General features: G+C 42.0%; 1 protein-coding gene across 2 annotated transcripts in view; it reads left to right on the plus strand.

Annotated features, from left to right (window-relative positions):
* LOC111160979 (angiomotin) overlaps positions 1-23883 on the plus strand; it is a 62018-nt gene that overhangs the window by 28270 nt on the left and 9865 nt on the right. For both annotated transcript variants that reach the window (XM_022524395.1, XM_022524396.1), the window contains 5 exons: positions 187-331; positions 1198-1290; positions 3754-3899; positions 18093-18242; positions 19200-19390. In XM_022524395.1, coding sequence (XP_022380103.1) covers positions 187-331; positions 1198-1290; positions 3754-3899; positions 18093-18242; positions 19200-19390 — 725 coding nt within the window. The remainder of the gene's footprint in view (positions 1-186; positions 332-1197; positions 1291-3753; positions 3900-18092; positions 18243-19199; positions 19391-23883) is intronic.

Raw genomic sequence — 23883 nt, forward strand, 5'->3', positions numbered from 1 at the left:
TTTTTTTTTTTTTTTTTTTTAGAAATTCTTCTGGGAAACTTTTCTTATCTGTTAGGCAGGCCTCTTAGCCATCTGTAAAGCCCTGGGAGAAGCTGTCATTAAGGATTTGCATATATCCTTTCAGACTATCTATCCCATTAAGCTCCTACCATCCCCACTATCTTTCCTTTTTTTTGTCTTTTCCAGGTGGAGACAGAAATCCAGCGTGTCTCGGAGGCTTATGAGAACCTTGTAAAATCATCCTCCAAAAGAGAGGCCCTGGAGAAAGCCATGAGAAACAAGCTTGAGGGTGAAATTCGAAGGATGCATGACTTCAACCGGGATCTGAGAGGTGAGGGACTCACTTCTGAAGCATTGGCCAAGATGGCGAAGGGAAGGGCTGAGGAGCATACGTTGGGGCTCTCAAGGCTCGTCCAGCCCATAGTATGACTAGGAAATTGCAGGGCATAGACCAGGCTAGGTTTTGGGTATGACATCAGAACTTGGTCCTAAGCTTGCTTCATGAAAGTGGGATGAGTTGATGTGTTAATCAGGCAGTATCCCCCCAGGACTCCTGGACCCACCTGTCTTGTTCCCACAATCCGTGTTGCCTCTCTCCTTTCTAGGTTTTGCAGAGGTCTGTCTTTTGGCCATGCAAGCTTGAAATAGTGATGTCCTCTGTTGTTTCTGGGACTCACTCCTTTTATTTTTACCTTAACATGATAATACTGGAGATGGTGAGAAAAGACCACCTTAATCACCTTCAAAACTGATGACCTTGGGAATGTTATTTTCTGTCTTTGAATATAAAATCTTATTGATAAAATGAGAAAACTGAACTAGACACTGCCCATGGTCCCCTTCTAGCTTTGATGTTACATGGTTTTAAAGACGTCATGATAACTTTGATGCTCTTTTTCCTGGCAAATGAAAGATGTCATGTATTCAGGGATAGATTCCTTCATCAGAATTAAGAATTCTGCACTTTGGTTTAGTGAGGGAGGGATGAAAGTGTTAAGTGCTCACCTCCTCCTTCCCAACCATGGTTTAGATTTGTTTGGGGCTCCACATTGGTGAATCTGTGTCTGTGTCACCTATTCCCTGGTAACAAGAAGAAGCAGGCTTGTTTTGCCCAAGATCAGTATTTAGAGAGCAAACACCATGTGCTTGGAAATTTGTATGTGGAGCCCTGTTGTTGATCGTCTCTGAATTCCACAGAGCGTCTAGAGACTGCCAACAAGCAGCTTGCGGAGAAGGAATATGAGGGATCAGAGGATACTAGAAAAACCATCTCTCAGCTCTTTGCAAAAAGTAAGTCTGAAAGCTATGGCAGCAGGTATTAATGTGTGGTTGGGAGCCAGATGTGTAAAAAGGTTACACAGATCTGCGTATCCTTCTAGAATAGCCAGGACAGAGCAAATGACATCTAGGGATTCTTTTTCCTGTTCAAGCATCTTGTTCTTTTTTCCTTCGAGGCCAAGAAGGCTGCTTGCCACATTTAGTCACATCAGCATGGCTCCCTCTCTAGTAAACTAGGGAAGCCCCTCGAAACCCCTGCTTTTGTCACAGCGAGCTGAAAAGGACCTTAGTGAACCATGGGGTCTCTTAATGTTGGAGGGATTTATTGTTGAAGGCTCCGTGGGCTGGCTGTGGTAGAGACGGGATTAACATGCAGGATGGTAGCGTTTGGAATACCTAATCCGCACCTGCGGCTCCCTTAGTTAAACACCCTGTATTATATCATATCATTCCATATTGGCCAAGGGCAAAGGGAGCTAGAAGAGGACCACTGCCATGGCCCGAGCTACTGACTCTGGTCGCCCAGTTGGAGGATGTGGGGGAGGGCAGAGCTACGTCTTCCCCATAATAGTGTTTCCTTTGTCTGGAAATACTCCAAGGACCGTGACAATGAACTAATCCTCTTCTTTATCGGTCCCTAATAGACTCCACCCAGCTAGACAATGCCTCATTCTTTGCAGTTACCACAATAAAACTGGCAATAAAAACTCTGCAGTGGATTGAACCCATAGGGGGAAACAGATGAACTACCCTCACTCTGCATGTGCCCGTAATTGGTGCTGCCGACCCCCAGCCTCCCTCCCTGCGGCTCCCAGCTGGAGTAGCACATGGAGGGGACTTGTTAGGCCCCATCGTTGCTGGGCCTCTACATGACCCTTTCAAGTCATTCCGTGCAGCTTCCAGTCCGCTTTTACAAGTTTGTTTGATCTTCACTTACAATATCCCCCTCCCTCCCTGGGTTGCTCTGTGGTGCACTGGCCTCAGAAGTGGGGCTTTTTTCTTCGAGCCTCCTGATCCTTTGTCGGTATGTCTCAGAGGGAAGAACGCAGTTTTTCTGGTATAAATTGTTGTGCAGTTGCTTTTGGGGTGTCACGGTGCCCCTGGAAGCTGGTTGCCTCGTGGAGAAGGTGGTGACCTCCCAGGATAAAATAAATCAAAAGAGAAAACGTATGGATTCTTGCCCCAGGTCTACTAGTTCATACTCCTCCTCCCTGTGTGGTAATGGTATTTCAGGGGTCCTGGGAGCTCTGCTACTGGTTTATAAAATGTGGGAACTCAGTAGATAAAAACTGTATTAACAGCAAGGGGAAAGGCTGCTGCATGGTTCTAGAAGGGAAAAATGGACTCTACTTAACAAGCAGAGAAGAGGGCATGACTTGTGGCCTCTTAGTTCTTTTTGCCTTTGGACATCGACAGGGTGCTGCATGGTTGGAACTGTGGCAAGAGGCAAGAAAGCCCTCTTGAAGAGCCTCCCTGGGGAATGGGCTCCACTCATCCTCGAGAGGCCAAACCAACACAACCCTAGGAAAAGGCATTCTGGTTAGAAAGAGTTCAGAACAGCCTGGCCGTAAGCGTGGGTTCTGCTGTGTACTCATTGACTAATTGTGAGACCTTGTACAAGTTACTCAGGCCCTCTGGGTCTCTTGTCTTTTCATATACAAAATGGAGAAGAGAACAACACTTTTCTTGCAGGGGAGTCCTTCTGAGGACTAAGAGTACAGTACTTGGTAGGTAATAAGTACTCAACAAATACTCATTTCTTTCCAAGGTACAGCTGAGTAGATATGTAATGTCAGAGTGGGAAGGAAGGTAAGGCTGCACTATTAAACCTAGGTATCATGGTCTCCAGAGGAAGGGCACTGTACCTCCAAATGAGAATCAGAACTGCTCTTTTGAGTTTTTGGTATGAGGTCTGCCCTAGTTAAAAGGGGAGGGACCTGAAAGGCAGAGGGGATGACTACACGTGTCTTGTTGGTCTTCTCTCCCTACGATGCAGTCCTGGACTTATACTTCAGTTGGAAAATAATGTTAGGAAAGAGTGGGATTTGGAATTGTACACAGTCTGTGAGATACCATTTTTAGATTGATTTAATATACTGTCCCAAGATAATAAGGAAAACTCTGGGGGGCTCAGTGGCTCTTTTGCTAATACAAGACCACTTGAAGAAATAAAATTGAAGAAACAAGCCTACCTGTTCTTCTGATGTGTGTGTATTCTTTGCATCATACTTTTCATCACACTTTTTACATCCCCTTTCACATTGCTTCTGCACAACAACCACTGTTAAGTGACTTTTCTGAATTTACATCGCAAGTCGGTGGTAAAGCCAGTGAGAGAGTCCAGATCTTGGGTATGCTGGTTCTTTCAGCTGTGTGTTAGACAATGCTTAATAATGGGTCTCATTGTCAGTTTTACTCAGGTAAGGTTTTGAGCCAGCTCCGGAGTGGCAGTAATGACAACTCTTGTCTTGATAGATAAGGAAAGCCAAAGGGAAAAGGAGAAGCTGGAAGCCGAGCTGGCCACTGCCCGTTCTACCAATGAGGACCAACGGCGACACATTGAAATCCGAGACCAGGCCCTGAGCAATGCCCAGGCCAAGGTGGTCAAGCTGGAAGAAGAGGTATGTGTAGTTTCCTTAAGTAGCATATGAGGCTGAGGTGGGGAAAAGCTGGGAAATCAAGGGATCAAGGGTGCTGGGGACTCCCCACTTTGGTGAACTAGCAGCTACACAGTCCCCCAGTAGGAAAGTACCATCTGCTACTTCTTTTTTAAAAAGATAGATTTATTTATTTATTTATTTATTTATTTATTTAAGAGCATGGGCTAGAAAGACAACACAAGTGGGGGGAGGGGCAGAGGAATAGGGAGAGAGAGAAACCCAAGCAGGTTCCCCATGGAGCGCACAGAATGACTCAGAGATCCATCTCACAACCTGAGCCAAAATTATGAGTCGAACACTTAACTGACTGAGCCACCCAGGCGCCCTGCCATCTGCTACTTCTAGTTATAGCTGTGCTGATGTGAGTGGACTTTGATTTCTTTTCTCTTCTCTGCAAGTTCCTTTGGCTCCAGAATAGAAAATCACCAAGGTCAAGGAGCAATTTCCATTTGCTCATTCATCTAAGAAGCTAGCCACCCCCCTCCAAGTTCTCACTGTAGACCTAGCCCTACTTCAAGCCTGTGACCGATATATACTTTTTAATTCCTGCCCTTATAGGGCTTTAAAGGTTTTTTGTTTTTTTTTTGAAGAAGGGCTAAAAAAATGATTCCATAATTTTAAAGTACTCCAGGGGATCTTAACATCAAAATGGTCCTTGTCTTCCCATACTCAGTGGGAAGTTGGTCCCCTTAGGTGAAACTTAATAAGATAAATGAAATTTGATGGCTATGTCCCTTGTCCTAGGATTTATTTTACAGATTGGTTTTGAAATAGAAGCAGTCTTAAACAGGATGGGACCCAGGGACAATTTACAGTTTGTGGCAGGCCACGAGCAGTGCCCTGGCTCTTCCTGGCTAGATTGTAGAATGTAGGTATGTGGTGGGGTACAATTGTCACTTTTTTTGTGTGCAAGGATGGAGTCTTTCTTTGACAAATACAGGAGCCCCCAAACTACTAAGCATATGATAAATATGTATCTGATTAGTCTTGATGTAGATGTTACTCAATTGCACCACTGAACTGTGTTCATGTGAAATACAGGCAGTGTTGCTGCTGGCCTGTCACTAATTAATCTTGCCTGTCAGTTGTCATTGTATTGAAGTACTACTAACTCTTCGATGTTTTATACTTCAGGGAATGGGTGTGTTCCAGCAAAAATTGATGCCAAAATGTAACTTGGTGAAGAAAATTTCATATCTCACTAACTATTCTAAAATTTGAATTTTGTTTTAAGAGGAAGAAATAGCCTCTGTTGTAACATTGCAAGCCTTATAAACTGGAGACCCCCCCCCCCCAAAAAAAAACGTGTTTAGTGTCCAAGCCCTCAGCACTGTAGTTCTTTTATGTATGAGCTGTCCTTCCTACCTTCCTTCATTGCTAGCTTCTTCTCCCTCAGTAAGAATGGTTCTAGTTCCTAGAGGTCTGACTTACAGATACCCTTTGGTTTTGGGGGTAGGGATTAAAATGCTTTTTTGGAGGGGCGCCTGCATGGCTTAGTCAGTTGAGTGTCTGACTCCTGATCTCACCTCAGGTCATGATCCTCAGGAGTTTTGAGATGGGGCTTCAAGCTCAGCAGGAGTCTGCTTGAGATTCTCTCCATCTCCCTCTCCCTTTGCCTCTCTCATTGCTTGCCCTCTGTCAAATGAATAAATCTTTAAAAAAAAAATGCTTATGTGTTGTGGGTTCATAGATTTCCAGTAGGTAATGTCACCTAACCTATATTATCCTTGACCTGATTTGCTTAATCATTAAACTTCAGGTTGGATAAATCGGGCTCATGTCCTGCTTCTTGAGCTGTCTACATGAGAAATACTGCTAAGTTTCTTTATTGAACATGAGGAACGCTTGTATATGTCTGGTATCCAGACCTAAGGAGCACACCCTTGAACCTTTTGCTATACCTCATTAATGCTTTTCCTTCCCCTTTTTGTGAGGAAATCACAGAGTAAATTACAGGACAAGGATAAGACTGTATTCTTTGAGAGAAGGGAAAACTGAGAGACTGGTTGAGAAGTAGCTTGCTGGTGGTCACATGGCAAGTCTTGGGTAAAGCCAGGAATAAAACTGGAATCTCATGACTCTTCATTCCCTACCCTTGCTGCTTGTCTCCCTGTCTGAATCATCCTTTGGTTCTATTCCCAAAGAGAAAATGTGGGCGCTTGTTCAAATTTAGTAACCCCTGCGTCTTTTCATTTAAAAAAAAAAAAGTTTCACTCATAGGGCCCCTCTTTTTCAACGACTATGAGAAGCTTGTCCAGAGTGGTTTGAGATTGGGCTGTATACACAGCCCTGCTACCCCTCCAGGAAGGGTGTCCATCCAGTAAGAGATAAATGGGGACAAAGACTCCGCAACTCTCTTGGTTTGCTGTGTCCTAGGGCTCAGTGGTAACTGGTTGTTAATCATGAAAATAATATACAATATACATCTAAGGAGAGGATGTTAATTTGTAGTTCCCACTGGGCAGCCCTCACTGCAACAGTTGCCTGAAATATATTTCTGGCTTCTGAGGCTTTTCTGGGCATTCGTTCCAGAGATTTTTAGGATTTAGATTTCTAGGGCCCTGCCCCCGAAACACACAGATTTACGATTTAAAAAAGAAGTTCTGAAAATTGGGCTAGGAGTCAATCATGGCACCTGGTGGCCAGGTATCTTAAATGAGCTCATTGATTATTGTTAATTTTTAGTCTTCACCCAGCTTGGACTTTTGCTCAGAGTCTGGTTGTTGGGAAATCTGAGTTGCTGTTGCTAAAGGAGGTGCAACATTTGATGGAGAGAACGGGCCGAGAGCCTTCTACCCAATGGAGTCACAAAGGCAAAGGTCGTGTAATGTCTCCCAGACTCTAGCACATGTAGGGGCTTGAAACCATGTCTCAGGAAAAATCCACTGATTCTTATTATCTTTTCTGTCTTAGCAGCCTATCTGACCTTGGTTTGCATCTGGGTGGTGTTTGCCTTATCTCCTTTACAATATTCAGAGGAAAACATTCCCTATCCTTAATCTCAAATACAGGAATTGGTTATTGAACTTTCGCTCACCTGCTGCGACTCAGCCTCCATTAGGCTTCTTCTGTCTGGGGTAAAATTTTTAAGTATGGAACATTACGGAAGGTAGCTAGGGAACTAATGTAGTAAGGAATCTTCAGTGTTCACAAAATTAGTTAACATCTCTAAATCGAGGAGGGTATTCAGGAATAGAAAATGTAGTTCCCTATCTGGAGATAACTCACATAGAATCATTTTTGAAGACGGAGGGATATGTCAGACATTTGCTATGTCTCCTGTAAACAGAGAATTTAGTTATGGCTTACAAATGGTACTTTTACACACTACCATTACTTTTCCTTAGAAGTTCTTCCAAGAGAAACCTCTGTAGTCTACTTAGCAAATGAGAGTTAGGGAAACTTTTCCCAAATTAAGTAGTTGGCCTAGGGAATATTTTCTTAGCCTACTAAGTATAATGTCAGGTCAATACATATATAAAATTATTATGTTGTATACCTGAAACTAATATAATGTTATATGTCAAATATATCACAACTAAAAAGAAGGCGGCCAGGGAAAGATTATGACTAGTTTAATGATCCAAGAACCCTTGGATGCATTTATGTCTTTCTGTGTATAAAGTTCTCATTTAGATGCTCTTCAAATTCATTTCATTTTTCTAATCCAATTAAGTCTCTTGCCCATGGTACAATTCACTGTGCTCTAAGCTTTATACAGAAATGTGCCTCAGGCTTACAGAGAACCTTTTCCCACAATCACAGCTTCTTCCTCTTCCAAGCTCAGCAGAGATTCTCTGATGGACCTTGCTCTGTTGACATCTGGGGAGGTATCTTGCTGGAAGGGGCTAGCACTTTTACTAAAGGAGAGACCTGGTTTTTCGGTGATTCACTATGACCCAGGTCTTGCCACCAATCTCTGTTGAAGTGGAGGCCCATTAAACTCCAAGGCAAAAGAACTCTGTCCACAGCAACCATGGTATTCTTCCATGCAAAGGGACCTCCCCCAACTTCCCTCCCACCCCCTACACACACTACCACTAATTTGACCTCACTGGAGAGTTTCGACAGATGCCTGGCATATCCACTCACAAGGCTCTAGGCAGCTCAGACTTCTGGCTGGCTACTGTCTTATGATGATCCAGAGCTGAGCCACTGCTTGGGTAATTGTTTCAGGAATGCTGGGAAAAAGGCCCTGGCAAGATCAAAGAGGGAAGATGCTGCGGGTGGGCTGCTTACTGAGCAGAGGGCCCTGGAAGGGAGAGAGCGGAATGTGGGAGGGCTGGCAGAAAAAGTCAGTGAGCCTTGTTCTTTGGCTTTAGGCTAGAATGACAGCCACAGAGATTCAGGGGAAAGGGGCCCAAGTGTTAACCTTTTCTGAACTACAGTAGCTGGTGATGATTTAGACATCACACTGATAACTCTTGATGCCCATGCATTTTCCAATGTCCTTTTGCTGCTCCACTCAATTCTTGAAAACAAAGTTCATGTTCTTTCCTTCCATTTCCACCATTATTGTTTTATGGCTGATATTTTTTCTTATTTCTAATTCCCTTGCTACTTACTTGATTTGTCATTTTGGTTTTGGAGATGGACAGTTTTCTGCTGTCACACTTATCCACATAGTACCATAAGAAGGTCTCCTTTCCCAGTACTGGAGGAAGATGTACTAGGCATAGACATTTATGTTTCATCCAAAATCATCTCCAGACAATAGCACATTGTGTGAGTAGGTAAAACTCACACAATAATTATGATGGATTATAAATGTGGATGGAATATCTGAGGTTACTAATTATGTGTGCATTTAGAATATTGATAGGAATTCAGATAAAGTACTTTATCTACCCAGGATGGATTTTTGGCTTATTTGAAGGGCATTTCATCTAAGGATGACATTTTCCATATTTATGGCAGTATTTTTTTTTTAGAGAGAGAGTGTGTGTGCTGATCGGGGGGTGGATCTTAAGTAGGCTCCATACCCAATGTGGAGTCTGACAGAGGCTTCAGTCTCATGACCTGAGATCATGAACTGACCTGAAATTAAGAGGCAGACACTTAACCCACTGAGCCACCCAGATGCCCTGGCAACATATTTTTTTGAAGTAGGTGTTGTTGCACCCAATATGTTAAGAAATTATGTCCCCACCCCAAATAAAGATTGAGTGACCACTGAAAACTTGATTTTCTGTTTTTCCTATGATTTTGACTTTTTAAATTCCCAAATGGAAGCCTTTAGTATAATTTCTTTAGTCTCCTTAACAGAATGAACTTCATTCTCTTGGTAGCAAGTTTCTAGAGGTGGTTTCTACTCTTCAGTTCTTTTAATATCCACCAGTGGACCACAGCCTCTTGGCAATGGACAGAGGCAGCTTGCTAATACCAGGGTAGTGTTACCAAATTACTTCAGAGGGAACTCTTACTTGGAGCCAGGGGCTCCTGAGTAAGGCTAAATCAAATTACACAGAAATTACTGAAGGCTCATGGAGCAACATATGAACTAGTTTTACAAAGGAGAGGAGCAAAGAAAATACACTTGAACTGTGACATCTGTGACATAGTGAGTGGAGTTGTGGCAATGGACAGGAAGATGAAAATCAAACATAATGAAGGCTGTCCTCTATGGCACTGCACTTAGTTCTGTGTGACCAGTTTTAGTGTCTTCTAGCCAATGAAGTAAGTGTATGCCTATGATGGTGTTAGTCTAGCCAGTAACAATAGCCTAACCCCTCTACCTATCCATCTGTATATATATTTTTTATTATTTATTAAGACTTTTCAGAGCAGTTTCAGGTTCCCAGGAAAATAGAAAGTAAGGTATGGAGATTTTCTATCTACCCCCTGCTTCCATACCTGCATAGCCTCTGCCATTATTAACACTGCCCACCAGAGAGGTCATATTTGTTACAGTTGATGAACCTATGTTCACGCATCAGTGATCCAAGGTCCATAGTTTATGTTAGGGATCACTCTTGGTGGGGTTTGGACAAATGTATAATGACATGTATCGACCATTATGGTATCATATAGAGTATTTTCACTCCCTAAAAATTCTGTATTCTGCTTATTCATCCCCACCCCCTACATACTTTTTTTTAACTTTTCAGAAATATTTCCAAATCTGTATTATATCTCCCACCATGAACCTTGCAACTTTTGTCTTCTTTTAACAGATTAGGAAATTAAAGTATAGACTGATTATATAGTTAGTGATAAATCTAGGACAAAGCCCAGATCTCTTAATTCCAAAATATCCTACCCTACACTTTGTCCACCAGTGCATACAAGGAAAATGTCAGTGATTAAATGACTTCCTTGCAAATGGCTGAGATAAATGGGTAACTTTAGGGGTCTGAGAAGCAATTTTGTATATAGCCATCTTTTAAAAAATAAATTTGAAAGACGTCCACAGTTGTTGGAGGGAGGGAAGGGATGCCATCACGTGGTATTCATTTGCAGGGATCAGATTTTCCTGAGTCAGAAGGGGGTTAAGAGATCTGCCAAATGCTTGGGAATGGGTTCAAATTATTGCAGAAGTGTAATGGAAAAATATGATTGATTGAGCTCAAGAGTATTTGCTCTATTCTTCATTGGATTGCCTTTCTGCTGTTCCTCCCACTTTATGATTCCCCTTTAAAAATTTATCTCTGAATCAGAGTGACTTGAAACCCTTGACTTGCCAAAGTAAATACATTGATGAATGTGTATTTATTCATATATTGGTAGTGTTATAGCTAAACTATGCTATGCTCATTTTTATTCTTCTTTTTGACAGCTAATTAATATTAACTGGTTACCAAAAGTGTAGTGAACAATAAACTAGAACAAGAACCTCAGAGAGATGCAAAGGAGTAGAAGGTCCCTGCCCTTATGGGGCTTATAGGATACTGCTCTCCAGTGGGGCAGGGGCTTCGTCTTGCTTCCCATTATTACATCACTACTGCTCTCCGATGTAGAATAGGGCCTGACATATGATAAGCATTCAGTAAATACCTGTTGAATGAATGAATGAATCCATACATGAATAAAATCTTTTACAGTGACTGCTAATAGAGTATACATTATGAGAGGCTTTTGAGAAAAGCAGCAATCAGGGTCAGTTAAGATTAGTAAAGGAGAAACTCCTGGAGAGTTTAGTGATACGGTGAGGGGGGATGAAAAAATGATCAGACTAAAAAAAGAAAGAGAGGGGCGCCTGGGTGGCTCAGTGGGTTAAAGCCTCTGCCTTCGGCTCAGGTCATGATCCCAGGGTCCTGGGATCGAGCCCCGCATTGGGCTCTCTGCTCCTCAGGGAGCCTGCTTCCTCCTCTCTCTCTCTGCCTGCCTCTCTGCCTGCTTGTGATCTCTGTCTGTCAAATAAATAAATAAAAATAAAATCTTAAAAAAAATAAAAAATAAAAAAAGAAAGAGAAATGATCAGACTAATACAACAGTTGATTATTTGCAAGGTAGGCCTGGTTGAGTTTTAAGGCAGTAGGAGGCAGAAACATTTTGATAAAAGCAGTTTTAAGAGCTGTGTCTAGACTGGACAGGAGTGATAGCAGACTGGGGATGAAATGAAAAGCATCAAGTAGCTTGAGATATGAATAAGAGAGAAGAGCTCTGGCCTAAAGAGTGAGAGAGGTGGTATAAAAAGTGCCTTGGATATAGTAGATACCTAATCAATACTACTGGAATGGATACGCTAGCAGTAGATTGCTTTATTCTTAGATAAAGAAGTGCCATAATGTACTACTTGAAGAAGTCTGTTATAGCCACTGTGTATAGGATGGACTGATTGTGCGTGTGTGTTTATGTGCACAGATGCTTATATGTAGATGGGAGAGGGCAGCTGAAAGGAGATCTGTTAGGTTATTATTACAATAACTTTGTTGTGAAATTAGTACTTAAACCTATGTAGGCCAAAGGGGCGCCTGGGCAGTGCAGTTGGTTGAGCACCTGACTCATGGTCTCAGGGTTGTAGGACAAAGCCTGGCATCAGGCTCCACACTCAGCATGGAGTCTGCTTGAGATTCTCTCTCCCTCTCCCTCTGCCCCTCCCACTTGTGCACGCGTGCTCTCTCTCTCTAGAGTAAATAAATCTTTTAAGAAAGAAACCATGTAGGCCATGAAAATATAAGGAAACAAAAGAATATGAGATATGTTAGAATTAACACATAGTAATAGTGAGAGATTGGGTATGTTAGACAAAGGAAAGAGGGAACAATAATTTCAAGATTTTGAGACTGGAAAAATAGAGTAAATGATGATAATGACTGAACTATCAAAGGGATAGCCTTTTGGAGAAGATGAAAGCAGTCTGGGACACATTAAGTGTCAGAGTGAGAAATCTTGCACTCAGCTAGAGGTCTGTGACTAAAGAGAGCATCATAACATTAAAATGTGAATATAAGCACTTGTTCAAAGTGTGGCATGAATGAGATCTCCAGTAGTGCTGAAGTGTAGATCAAGGATTCTCACCCTCAATATTATTGGCATTCGGGGCCAGATAATATTTTACTGGTGGTAATAGAGGAGGCTGCCTTGTATGTTGTGGGATGTTTAGCAGTATACCTGGTTTCTACCTACAGGAAGCCAGTAGCAACCTACCCCTAGTTGTAACAACCAAAAATGTCTCCACACATTGCTCTATGATTCCTGGAGAAGAACCATTGGTATAGAGGCAAAAAGAATAAACTTCATAGATTAGACCTTTGTGGTATAGTGAGATGTAGGGATGGGGTTGGGAGGGAAGGTGGGTCTAAAATATCAACACAGAAAGTAAGAGTGATTTAAGGAACCACTTTAGGAGAATACAGAATTAAAGAAAGCAAGGGAAGGGGAGCTTTGACAAGTTTTTGAAAATTGGCCTTTGGTAAGAAAACTTGAATGGATGGAATGATTTCCCCTATTCACAGAATATCCAAAGGGAATTTGGTTTAAATGATAGATTAACTTGGCTTCTTCTAGAGGTGCATGGGTACTCGTCTCTAGACCTGAGCCACTACCTTGGCTTTAGAAACTTTTCAAGTGAACTTTGACTTCCTTGAATACTGAAGACATAGAAAAATAAATCATCTAGGATCCTGTGGGGAGCGCACACATTGTATGTTCTCTTTTCCATGTACATACACACAAACTAAGGCACAACTTCTGTTTTGTTTTTACCTACAAGAATGTGCCCATATAGAATTCTAGGATTTCATTTTGCCTCCTTTCTTAATTATTGGTCAGTGTTGAAGGTGAAAAGGAGAAGAGCAGATCCATAAAATACCTGTGAATTGAAAGACCATCAGAGACCATCTGAGGTTGTCTGTCTAGCCTATGTAGCTTTTTTTTTTTTTTAACTTCTTGAAACCTACTGGTCAGTGGTCTCTCCTAAGAGAGAGAATGCCATACCCAAAGGCAATGAGGCGTGAAATGCCATGGGGTCCTCGGGAACCTAAAGTAATTTAACCATGCTGAAAAGTTAAGTATGAAAGACGATGGAATGAGGTAATATGATATATATGTAGTAATCTTTTTTGGAAGTTAACTTTTATGTAGAACCCTATATATATAAATACATATATATAGAAAACACCTAAAATACATACATAGTATATAAATATATATATAAAACACATAAAAGAGAAGCCATCTGATACAACTAACCCACCATAGTGGCCTCTGAAGCACTCCACAGAACAGTTTGAAAATCACTCCAGGGCCTGGCATTTTATCTACAAAGGACCGGGTAGTAAATAGTTTCTGCTTTGTAGACCATAGGCCTGCTCAGCATTGCCATTCTAGCCAGAAGGCATCTATAGCCAGTGTGTATGTAGATGGGGTTGGATGGATTTGGCCTGCTGCTGACCACTTTGCTTGGCTGACTCCTAAAACCTTCCTCATTTTTTACAAATGGGGACTCTGAGGCTGAAAACAGGGAAGCAAATTACCATCAATAGTAGAGCTAGGACTAGAATCCAAGTCTCCTGATTGCCACTTTGTTCCTTTACCTTTCATTTGTTGTCAGATAGAAATACCTGATTGTGTATGTGCGTGTGTGCATGTGGTAGGGAATGAGCTCTGCCTATGGCTCTTTGAACAGTACCCTTGACCATAAGTAAAGTATTTATTTCTCATAAAACGGAGGTCATTTGGAGAAAATATGGTGTCCTTGCAACTACTTAGTGCTTACCTCTAATTGTACCACCAATGACTGGCCTTGACCTATAAAGATACCTGAAGCTCTGTCATATGAACTGTTGGAGGCCTAGTTGTTTTTTGGGGAGGGGGAGCAGAGGGAGAGAGAGACTCTTAATCAGGCTCCATGCCCAGTGTGGAGCCCAGCATGGGGCTCAATCTCATGACCCTGAGATCATGACCCCAGCTGAAATCAACAATAGGATGCTTAATCGACTAAGCCACCCAAGTGCCCTGAGGCTTAATTTTAATATGTTTTCCTAGGGGAAATTCCTGTATTTTTAATGTCTTTTTTTTTAATCTTTAAGTATAGTTGACATAATATACTACTTGGTGGTATACAACACAGTGATTCAACAATTATTTACATGATAACATGCTCACCATGATAAGTGTATTGCTGTATTATTAACTACATTCCTTATGCCGTGCTTTTCATCCCCATGACTTATATATTTTATAACTGGAAGTTTGTACCTCCTAATCCCCTTCACCCATTTTGCCCATTCCCCGACTCCTCTCCCCTTTGACAACTGCCAGTTTGTTCTCTGTATTTATCAATGTGTTTCTCTTTCTGTTGCTATTTGTCTGTTTGGTTTGTCTTAATTAGACACTGATGTGATAATGAGAGTTACTGAAATAATGAAAATCATATCAAGGCTATCTGGCATGAATGTACCAAGTTGAAAGGCTTAGAGCATGTGTGATTTGGCATTAACTTATTCTTTAAAAAAAAAAGTCCTTTTTCTGCTGGGTGATCTACTAAGCACTTCATGTGTTATTTCATTTGATTCTCATAGAGGTATAGCACATCATCATCATCTCCATGTTGCTGATGAATGAATAAATGGAAGCTCAGAGAGATTGTCTTACCTCAGGTTGCATACCTAGTGAGTGGGAGAACCAGGTTCTGAACTCAGACAGTCTGAGGCCAAAGCTCATAACCACAGCCATTGTACTATGTGGCCTCTCTCTTTACCTAAGAAGGAACCACTGACATTTCTGATGACATTGGAAGGTGAAGTTGGGCACCCAGACTGTCCTAATTACCGATCTAACATTTGAGGAGATACGCACAGGAGATAAGTATACAGAAGAGAGTCAGAAAAGAAAAGGGGATTTATCATGATGAAGGTAATAGTGAAGCTTATAACAATAGTAAAGGAATTAATAAACCATATAGACCTTTGTTCCTTTTAAAATATAGATGAGATCTAGGGGTGCCTGGGTGGCTCAGTCAGTTGAGTACATCCGACTCTTGATTTTGGCTCAGGTCATGATCTCAGAGTTGTGAGATCAAGCCTTGTGTTGGACTCCTCACTGATGGTGAAGCTTGCTTAACATTCTTACTCTCCTTCTGCCCCTCTTCCTCCCTCTCTAAAACAAAGAAACAAATAAATATGAGATCTAGAAAACAGAGTACATAACTTAGAATATAGCTGACTTGATTTAATCTATAGGGTCTTGCATTGGTAGCGTCCTAGAGTTGTCTTTTTCTGTCATAAGTTATCTAGAGATAAAGCATTTCCGAGGTGACCCTGGTATTTATGGGTGAGCTATCCTTGTAAAAGAGGTAGGAGGAGAATTAGGCCAGCAGCAGTGGTCCTGGTACCTTACATGTAATCATCCCAGTGGCTCAGTGACTCCGACTGCTGGAGATGCTTTTGCTAAGATATTAAGGTTTCCTTTCTCAAGAAAGGGAAGACACGGAGATATCCACCTGGCCCTGGACTGCTTCTTTTTCACTTCTCTGTGCTTATACCAGAGTACTTTACCATCAAGGCAAGAACTGCATGCTCACTTTAATTGCCTTTAAGTATAACTGCTGTAAGCCTGAGTAATTATAGTTAACATCCTCTGCATTAACATTGCACTGCTCCCTTAGGATTTTCAGTGATTCACAAATAAATGCATTCAACTTTAAATAGCTCATGAGGATTATAGAACCCAGAAGGTGAAGATAGAGAATATTCCCTGCTCTCCAGTTATTCAAAGCTTAGCAAATAGGAAGGCAGAGACATCTGGGGCCTGACAGTCTTCTGTCTACTGGATAAAAGGTCTACTGGATAAAAGCATGTAGACTTCCAACTCACCTCAACTGGTTTACAAGGCTAAATTGAACTAGGTCTCGGAATGAAAGGAAATGACAAGAAACTAAAAGAAAAAAATTTTAAAATATTTTATTTATTTATTTCACAGAGATGACAAGTAGGCAGAGAGGCAGGCAGAGAGAGAGGAGGAAGCAGGCTCCCCGCGGAGCAGAGAGCCTGATGCGGGGCTCGATCCCAGGACCCTGGGATCATGACCTCAGCTGAAGGCAGAGGCTTTAACCCACTGAGCACCCAGGCGCCCCAAGACAATTTTTTTAAGTTTTCTCAGTCACCTAGGCAAAGCATACCACAGATCTGATGGGAAAATATAAGATAGGTTTTCTGCAACCAAGATAAAGTTTAGCAATTCCGACATTAGGAGAAGACAGTTATAAGACAAGGACAGTTCAGCACATGCTTTTGCTGTCTGACCGGACATTCTAGACAGCAGTGATTTGGACTTATTACCGTTAAGAAGTTACCTGGTTTCTGCAGTGGGGAAGTTGGGGTGGTTCTGCTGGCTTGGCCCCAGCGAAATGGGGGTAGGCAAAGCTGGAAGGGTGGGTAACTTCCCACGTTACAACTATCTGCCTAGGTAGATCAAGGGCTTGGGAATTTGTTGAAAACTTAGAGTTGAGCTGAATTCTTCAATTTCCTTTTGACAAGGTTAACAATAATATTTTTATTTGGATCTTAATAGTAAAAGTATCCCTAACCTCAGCTTCCGTGAAAGTGATAATGACAGCTGTGACTAGCTTGGAGGAATTTCTGTTTGAGAAAGAGTCCATGCATTGATTTTATTAGCATGATAGCACCCCACAAATATGATGAAAAGCAGAACCTCCTCATTGACTAACAAGCTGGGAAGGCTGCATTTACCCTGTCTTCTTAAATGCTGAGGAGGTATATGCCTTCCGTAAAGAGCCCTGAGATCCTCCTCATTCCTCCATTCCAGGGGAGCCAGGATTAAGCTTATGAATTACAAGGGTACAAAGAACTCAGTTTCTTAGTCCCAACCTGCTTCCCCCTTTGCTTTTAGTTGTGGTTCATAGGCTTGGAAAGAGGAAGAATCATGTTTGACTCATTTACTCTTAGATTCGATTCATTATTTTGAGTCTTTAGATATCTTTAAAGGTCCCAGAATGAAGTTGAGAAATTATGGTCCACTCTTACCAACTCAGGCTCATGACTGAGGCAGAAATTGCAAATAACCTGTGTTCTTTTAATAAATATATAGTGGGGCATGTGCTAGGTAATGAGGAGATTAAAAACTCTTCAACGTATGGTAGCTTCACTTTTGAGAAGGAGAAACTGTCCGGGAGAGCAGTGATAACCATATTGAGTAATTACAAGGACCACAGACTTCAAAAAGACAATTCTGGCTTCCTTGTAACTCCAGCACCCTTCCTCTGTCACTAGGAGAGGAGACATCTATGTAAGGGCGGGGGTAGGTTTCCTTTCCATACCAAATTAAGGTTTTCTCCCTGGAGAGCCCCCATTTTATTTTTTCAAATTTCTGTACTGTAATGACCAAAATAATATATTGTTGCCCCCAGAGTATTCCAGTTTAGAATGAAGAAGAGCAGATAATCCATCAGGATTATTATTTTAATAATTTTAAAAGTTTGCCATCAAGGACAGACTTTGTTGATGGAAGTAGGTCTGGGGAAGACAGCGAGGTGGGGGAAAGAAGCAAAAATAAAAGGGAGCTTCCAGGTCCTCTTCCTCGTCACATTCTGTGTGTGCTAACTACAAGGCACTCATGAAGGACGTTCTTACCATTCATTCTTTTTTTGGAGCTGGACAGAAAGTGATCAAAACACAAGGATGGATTTGGGAGCTAAATACCTGACCCTGTTGTTCTCTTTCCTTCCATCTTGCAACTCTCCTGGAATTTCAGCTGAAAAAGAAGCAGGTGTACGTAGATAAGGTGGAGAAGATGCAGCAAGCCCTTGTACAGCTCCAGGCAGCATGTGAAAAACGCGAGCAGTTGGAGCATCGTCTCCGGACACGGCTGGAGAGGGAACTGGAGTCCCTCAGAATTCAGCAGGTATGGAGAACTTAAAGTAGATGAGATTGTTCCTGGTCGGTTATGTTTCATTTGGTGTCTGATGTGAAGATTGGTTCATCTTTTTGGTTTTTTTGTCCCGCCCAACTTTACTTCCAGACTGACTCCTAATGGTAAAGACGAAGTCGGCATCCTTAGCTTTCCTGTTCCAGCAGAATCCTACTATCTTATCCCTTTTATCTTCAAATGAACAGTAGACCTTGTAAGAAGTCAAGATACTGTACAAATAGATTTCTTGACATTTTAGAATTGAATGTGGTCTTGAGAATCATCTGGCCATACTCCTCCTCATTTTTATTTATGTATTTTATTTTTGAAAACGTTTTATTTATTTATTTGTCAGAGAGGTAGAGAGAGAGAGAGAGAGAGCACAAGCAGGGGGAGCGTCAGGCAGAGGGAAAAGCAGGATCCCCACTGAGCAGGGAGTCCAACGTGGGGCTCGATCCCAGAACTCTGGGATCATGACCTGAGCCAAAGGCAGACGTTTCACCAACTAAGCCACCCAGGTGCCCCATACCCCTCCTCATTTTAGATGGGAGAAAATCAAGACTCAGAAACGGTTGCATGACTCACTTAAGGCTACACAAGAAGTTAGGGGCAAGGTCAGGCCCCAGTCCTAGATTTTTAATATCTATTTCTGTTGTGTACCATGCTGGCAGGCAGGGATAGTGATTTTTTCAACCACTGATCCACTTTCTGAGCAGCATGACAATGGGATATGGCAAGCTTCTTTCCTGATCAAAAGAGTCTCCTCTTCGATCCCAAGGTAGACAGTCCTGTGGCCTTAGGAGGAAATCTGAATTTCCCCTGCTTCGAATCAGAATCCAGACTGATGTGGCCAGGGGAGTAATCCTCTCCAAGAATGGGGCCTCTACAAATGGGACTTGGCCACCACGGTTCGCTCACTAACCTGAGGCTTCTCCACATCTCCCCACCCAGCGCCAGGGAAACTCTCAGCCCACCAACGTTTCCGAATACAATGCCACGGCATTGATGGAGCTCCTCCGTGAGAAGGAGGAGAGGATCCTGGCCCTAGAAGCCGATATGACTAAGTGGGAGCAGAAGTATTTGGAGGAGAACGTGATGAGACATTTCGCTCTAGATGCTGCTGCAACTGTAGCTGCTCAGAGGTAATCACTACTCAAGGTAGTCACTGCTTGAAGGGCCTGGGGGTGGGGGTGGCGTGGGGGGCAGAACAGAAAGGGGACTGATGAAAAAATTTTTCAGTATTTTTTCTTGTTTTTCCTGTAACGCTCTTTCCCCCTCCCCTCCCCTCCCCGGCCCATCTCGGCTTAAGTGTGTTTTCTTTCATCTGGTGAAGCAGGGACTGTGAGGGTAGAGGGTCAGGAATTGGTAAGTTAACGTTAATTTATGAACTTACCAGAATCCTAGCTCGGCTTTCCTTGGGAGCCAGAAACATTGCAGGTGGGATCACCCAGATGTTCGCACACCTCTTTCCACCAGAGCCTCAGCTTCTCACAGCCACGTGTGTAGCTTTCTTTGTTTAGCCTGGGACTAGAGTGGAGGCATCTCAGGAGTGGTGGCCGCCATTTGATAGCTCTGGCTCACCCCAGGTATGCCAAAGGCTGTGCTCAACACAGATCCATCCCTGCCCTTTGAGCAGGTCTATATTTGAAGGCCACATTCTCTGCATCCATGAGTGGGTCACATGGAAACGGTCACATTCCATTTGGTCAGGGACAGAAAGTGGCAGGAGGATTTCTTACGTATTTTTTGCCTCTGACATTTCCCCCTTTGACAAGAAAACATTAAATATTGGTTTTTGGAGGAAACAGTGCTCTTACCTTGTCTGGCTGTCTTGCCGCTGCTCAGAATCATGAGTTGGAAAAAAAGAAACAAAACAAAAAATAAGTTTGAAGCAGGACGTGGCCTGGGTTGTTGGAGAGATGGACAGAGCCTGGGTCTGTGGTTGGGTATCTGAGGGAGTCCAGAGCCTCTACCCAGAAAGTTATTAAAATCCACGGTGCTGTTTTTAATGTTCTCCTAAATGTGGTGAGCTGGAGGAATCTGGAAACGCTTGCCAGAGTTTAGACTGGGATGTGTGTGTTGTGCAGAGGCAGTGGTGGATACATTTATCTGTAATTCCTTCTCATGCCAAATCAGAAGGAGTGCAGGGCTGAAGAGCTGGATTGGTGGTTTGCAAACCTACTCTCAATTCTCCAAGAAGACATCTTACATTTGTGTAACACACTCTGCCCGTCTCCAGGTATCCTCTATAAACCTTAAATGGATTGGAATTACCTCTGCCCCAATTTTGAGCCCCTCATGGTCTTAAGCTTACCCGTCTTTGTTTTCTGCAAATGGTAGATTAGAAGCACAATTAAGTGTCATTTTAGCTTCTATCTCCCAAGAGAAATATTTGTGCTCTGTCCTTATCTAACAAAGGTTGTTCAGGCAACCCTAATACTGCAAAGGAGATGCAGGATGATTTCTGTCATCTTTGTGCAGAAACTGAGACAGACACCGCTTGCAAAGGTGTGCAGTGTGAGAAAATAGTGGGCAGCCATGGTTCTCGGTGCTGGGATGTTCGCTGTTAAAACTGACTCCAGAATAGACTTCAGGTCAGGAAAGGCAGGAAAGCTAGGAGGTTGTCCCCAGGATCTTGTATAAAGAAAGGACCCCTCCTTCCTTCTTTCTGGAAGTTTTGGGTATCGGGGGAAACCCCCTTTCAGGCATTTCTTTCCAGCATCTACTGGCTTCTGTAAGGTAGATTTAAGTCAAATTCGTTTAAATCACCAGGTAGGAGGTGGAATCATTGTTTCCAGTTAAATGTGCATGCTTATCATTTCATATGATAAAAAGCAGCTAGTTTCTGCCTAGTAGAAACACCCTAAGTTAGTTCCTGAGGCAGACATCCTGGTATCTGGACTGTATACTTTTTGTATGCCTGTCAATCCAGTCCACAGGAGAAATTGAGAGACTGTGTTCAAATTCCTGCAGAATGAGAGAACTGGACTAGGTAATTCCTCCAGATCCTTCTATTTCTAGGATTATACTATTTTTTTCCCAAAGATAATGCCTCTTACGCTTGGCCACGGAGACTGGTTTCCCTTTCCTCCTTTCTCAATGAGATTTCAAATTCGAAAGGCAGCATTCAGAAAACTTTATTTCAGGACCTGTGAGTTCTTCTGCCTTGCCTTCCAACATCTCTTGTCATTCCTTTCCTGTCCAGTGGATTCATTCTGTCTCTTCTCATCCCTAAAAATGTGACCACGGTTCTGCTCTTTGCCCCTTTCTGTGGTAAAAACCTTACATTCTGTTTTCTTTCTAAACAATATTTAAGTGCCTAGGGTATTGGCTGCAAATAGAATGTGCTCAACACGTATTTGAGTAAGGAAGGAGAGAAAGAAATAAAAAGGGAGGAAAGAGAAAAGAAGAAGCGAAAGAGAAGGAAATGATTTCCAATTCTATAACTTAACTCTCTAAATCTGGTGCCATATTTTAATGACCTGCTTGGTTCCTGTGTATTCTGCTGGTATCTCAGGCTTAATCTATTCCCAAGTAATAGCTTATATGGAGGTAAAATTTGGGAAATGTTGCTTGGGTGATATCAGTGGTAGTTACAGAGTTTTTCCAATTGAGGTATTATTGATATATTAAGAAAACACCTATTTCAAGTGTATGGTTTGATGAACATGGGCAGGTGAATACAGTAATGGAACCACCACCCCAATCAAAATAGAGGAAACATTCTAAAGTGCTCTTGCATTCCTTCAGCTAGATCCCTTCCTCCCCCACCTGACCAGAGACAACATTTTTGGGCATTATTGTTTTGCCTTTTCTAGAATGTTGTAAAAAAGGATTTATAGAGTATATACTCTTTATGTCTGATTTCTTTCACCTGGCATCATTATTTTGCGATTCATACAAGCTGATGCATGTATAAGTAGTTTATTCCTTTTCATTGCTGAGCAGTGTTCCATAGTTTGGGTCATACCACAGCTGCTTATCCATTCACTTGGTGATGGATATTTGGGTTGTTTCCCTTTTTTGGCCATTGCGAATAATAAGATATAGATTGGAATATAATAACAGACAACTGTTCTCACTATTTCAGGTGAGAAAACCTATTAGATGATCAGTTTATGCCCATGTTAGCACTTGGATGCTACCAAGCACCACTTGTCAAAGGGAAAGTGGTCAATGCAAGAAATCACAGGTAGTCTTTTCTGTATAAGGTACTCTGCTAAGTAGTTTACAGTTATTGCTGATCCTCATAAAAATTCTTTGAGATACGACAATTGTCTATTGTATAGGTGAGAAAACTGAAGCAAAAACAGGTAAAATAATTTGTACAAGATCACACACAGTTACTAAGAAGAAGAGCTGGGATTGAAAATGACATTTTGACACCTTTACCACTATCCTCTGCTGCTTCCCAGATATGATGATTTCAAGATGGTACAATAGGGATTATGAACTGTTCAAGAGTTCCCATTTGAGGCTTCTTATTTAGTGACTTAAAATACTATATATAGGGGCACCTGGGTGGCTCAGTGGGTTAAAGCCTCTGCCTTCAGCTCAGGTCATGATCTCAGGGTCCTGGGGTGGAGCCCCGCATTGGGCTCTCTGCTCGGCGGGGAGCCTGGTTCCTCCTCTCTCTCTGCCTGCCTCTCTGCCTACTTATGATCTCTGTCTGTCAAGTAAATAAATAAAATCTTTAAAAAAATACTATATATAATCACAATAATATGGCCCAAATTATAATCCCACATTGTTGTGCAACTAGAGGTTCTCTAGATGCTTAATATAGATAAGGGAAATTATTACCAAGTAGTTCATCCTAGAAGAACAGATTTGGCAGTGCAGATTGAAGTTCACAAATGGTGAATATATTTATGAATAGCAGCAAAAGGATAAAAAGATAACAAACTTGATCAGCTCTGCAATTTACAAGTTTGCATTTCCTGAATTAGGTTGTTAACCTTCTCCAAACATGCAATGTTTTGTTTTTATTTTGGGTGCTGTAAATCTGGGAAAGAAGGAAGGAAGGAGAAAACGAGGTAGAAGCTGCTTGCACACATTATACATGCCTACCTATCCCTTCCTTGTAGGCTTTCCTCCGTTTCCATCCTTGGCTTTCTCATTCTACCTTCTGTCTTAGTTATCTTGTTCTCTATTACAACTTCAAATAGTAAGTCTGACATCCCTTAAAGTTAGAATTGTCAACAACTTGTTGGATATTGTCATATGGCTATTCATAAGACATGTTAACTCCAATGTAACTAAAAATCAAGACGCATTATAATGTTTTCCCAGAGATCTCTCCTTACTTTCCTAGCACAGAAAGTGAGTGGTATGCCATCTTTTCTAGGCTTTTGAATTAGAAACACCAAAGTTCTCATTCATTCTTTCTCCAACAGCTACCTTTAAATAGTCTCCCAAGTTGTAGCAATTCTGCCTCCTATGGCCTGTTCCATTCTCCCTGCTGTTGAATTGGTTCATGATTTCAGTATCTCTGGATGGGATTATTACACTAACTGTCCTGACTGGTTTGCCCAAGTCCAGTGTATCCTCCCCCACAACTCCCCATCACGTTTCGGCCAGAGAGAATGCTATCTTTCTAAAGCACAGCTTGGATCATCTCAGTCCCATCAAAAAT

The sequence above is a fragment of the Enhydra lutris genome, unplaced genomic scaffold (genome assembly GCF_002288905.1).
Source record: "Enhydra lutris kenyoni isolate GAN:26980312 unplaced genomic scaffold, ASM228890v2 scaffoldscaffold80, whole genome shotgun sequence".
Classification (NCBI taxonomy): Eukaryota; Metazoa; Chordata; class Mammalia; order Carnivora; family Mustelidae; genus Enhydra; species Enhydra lutris.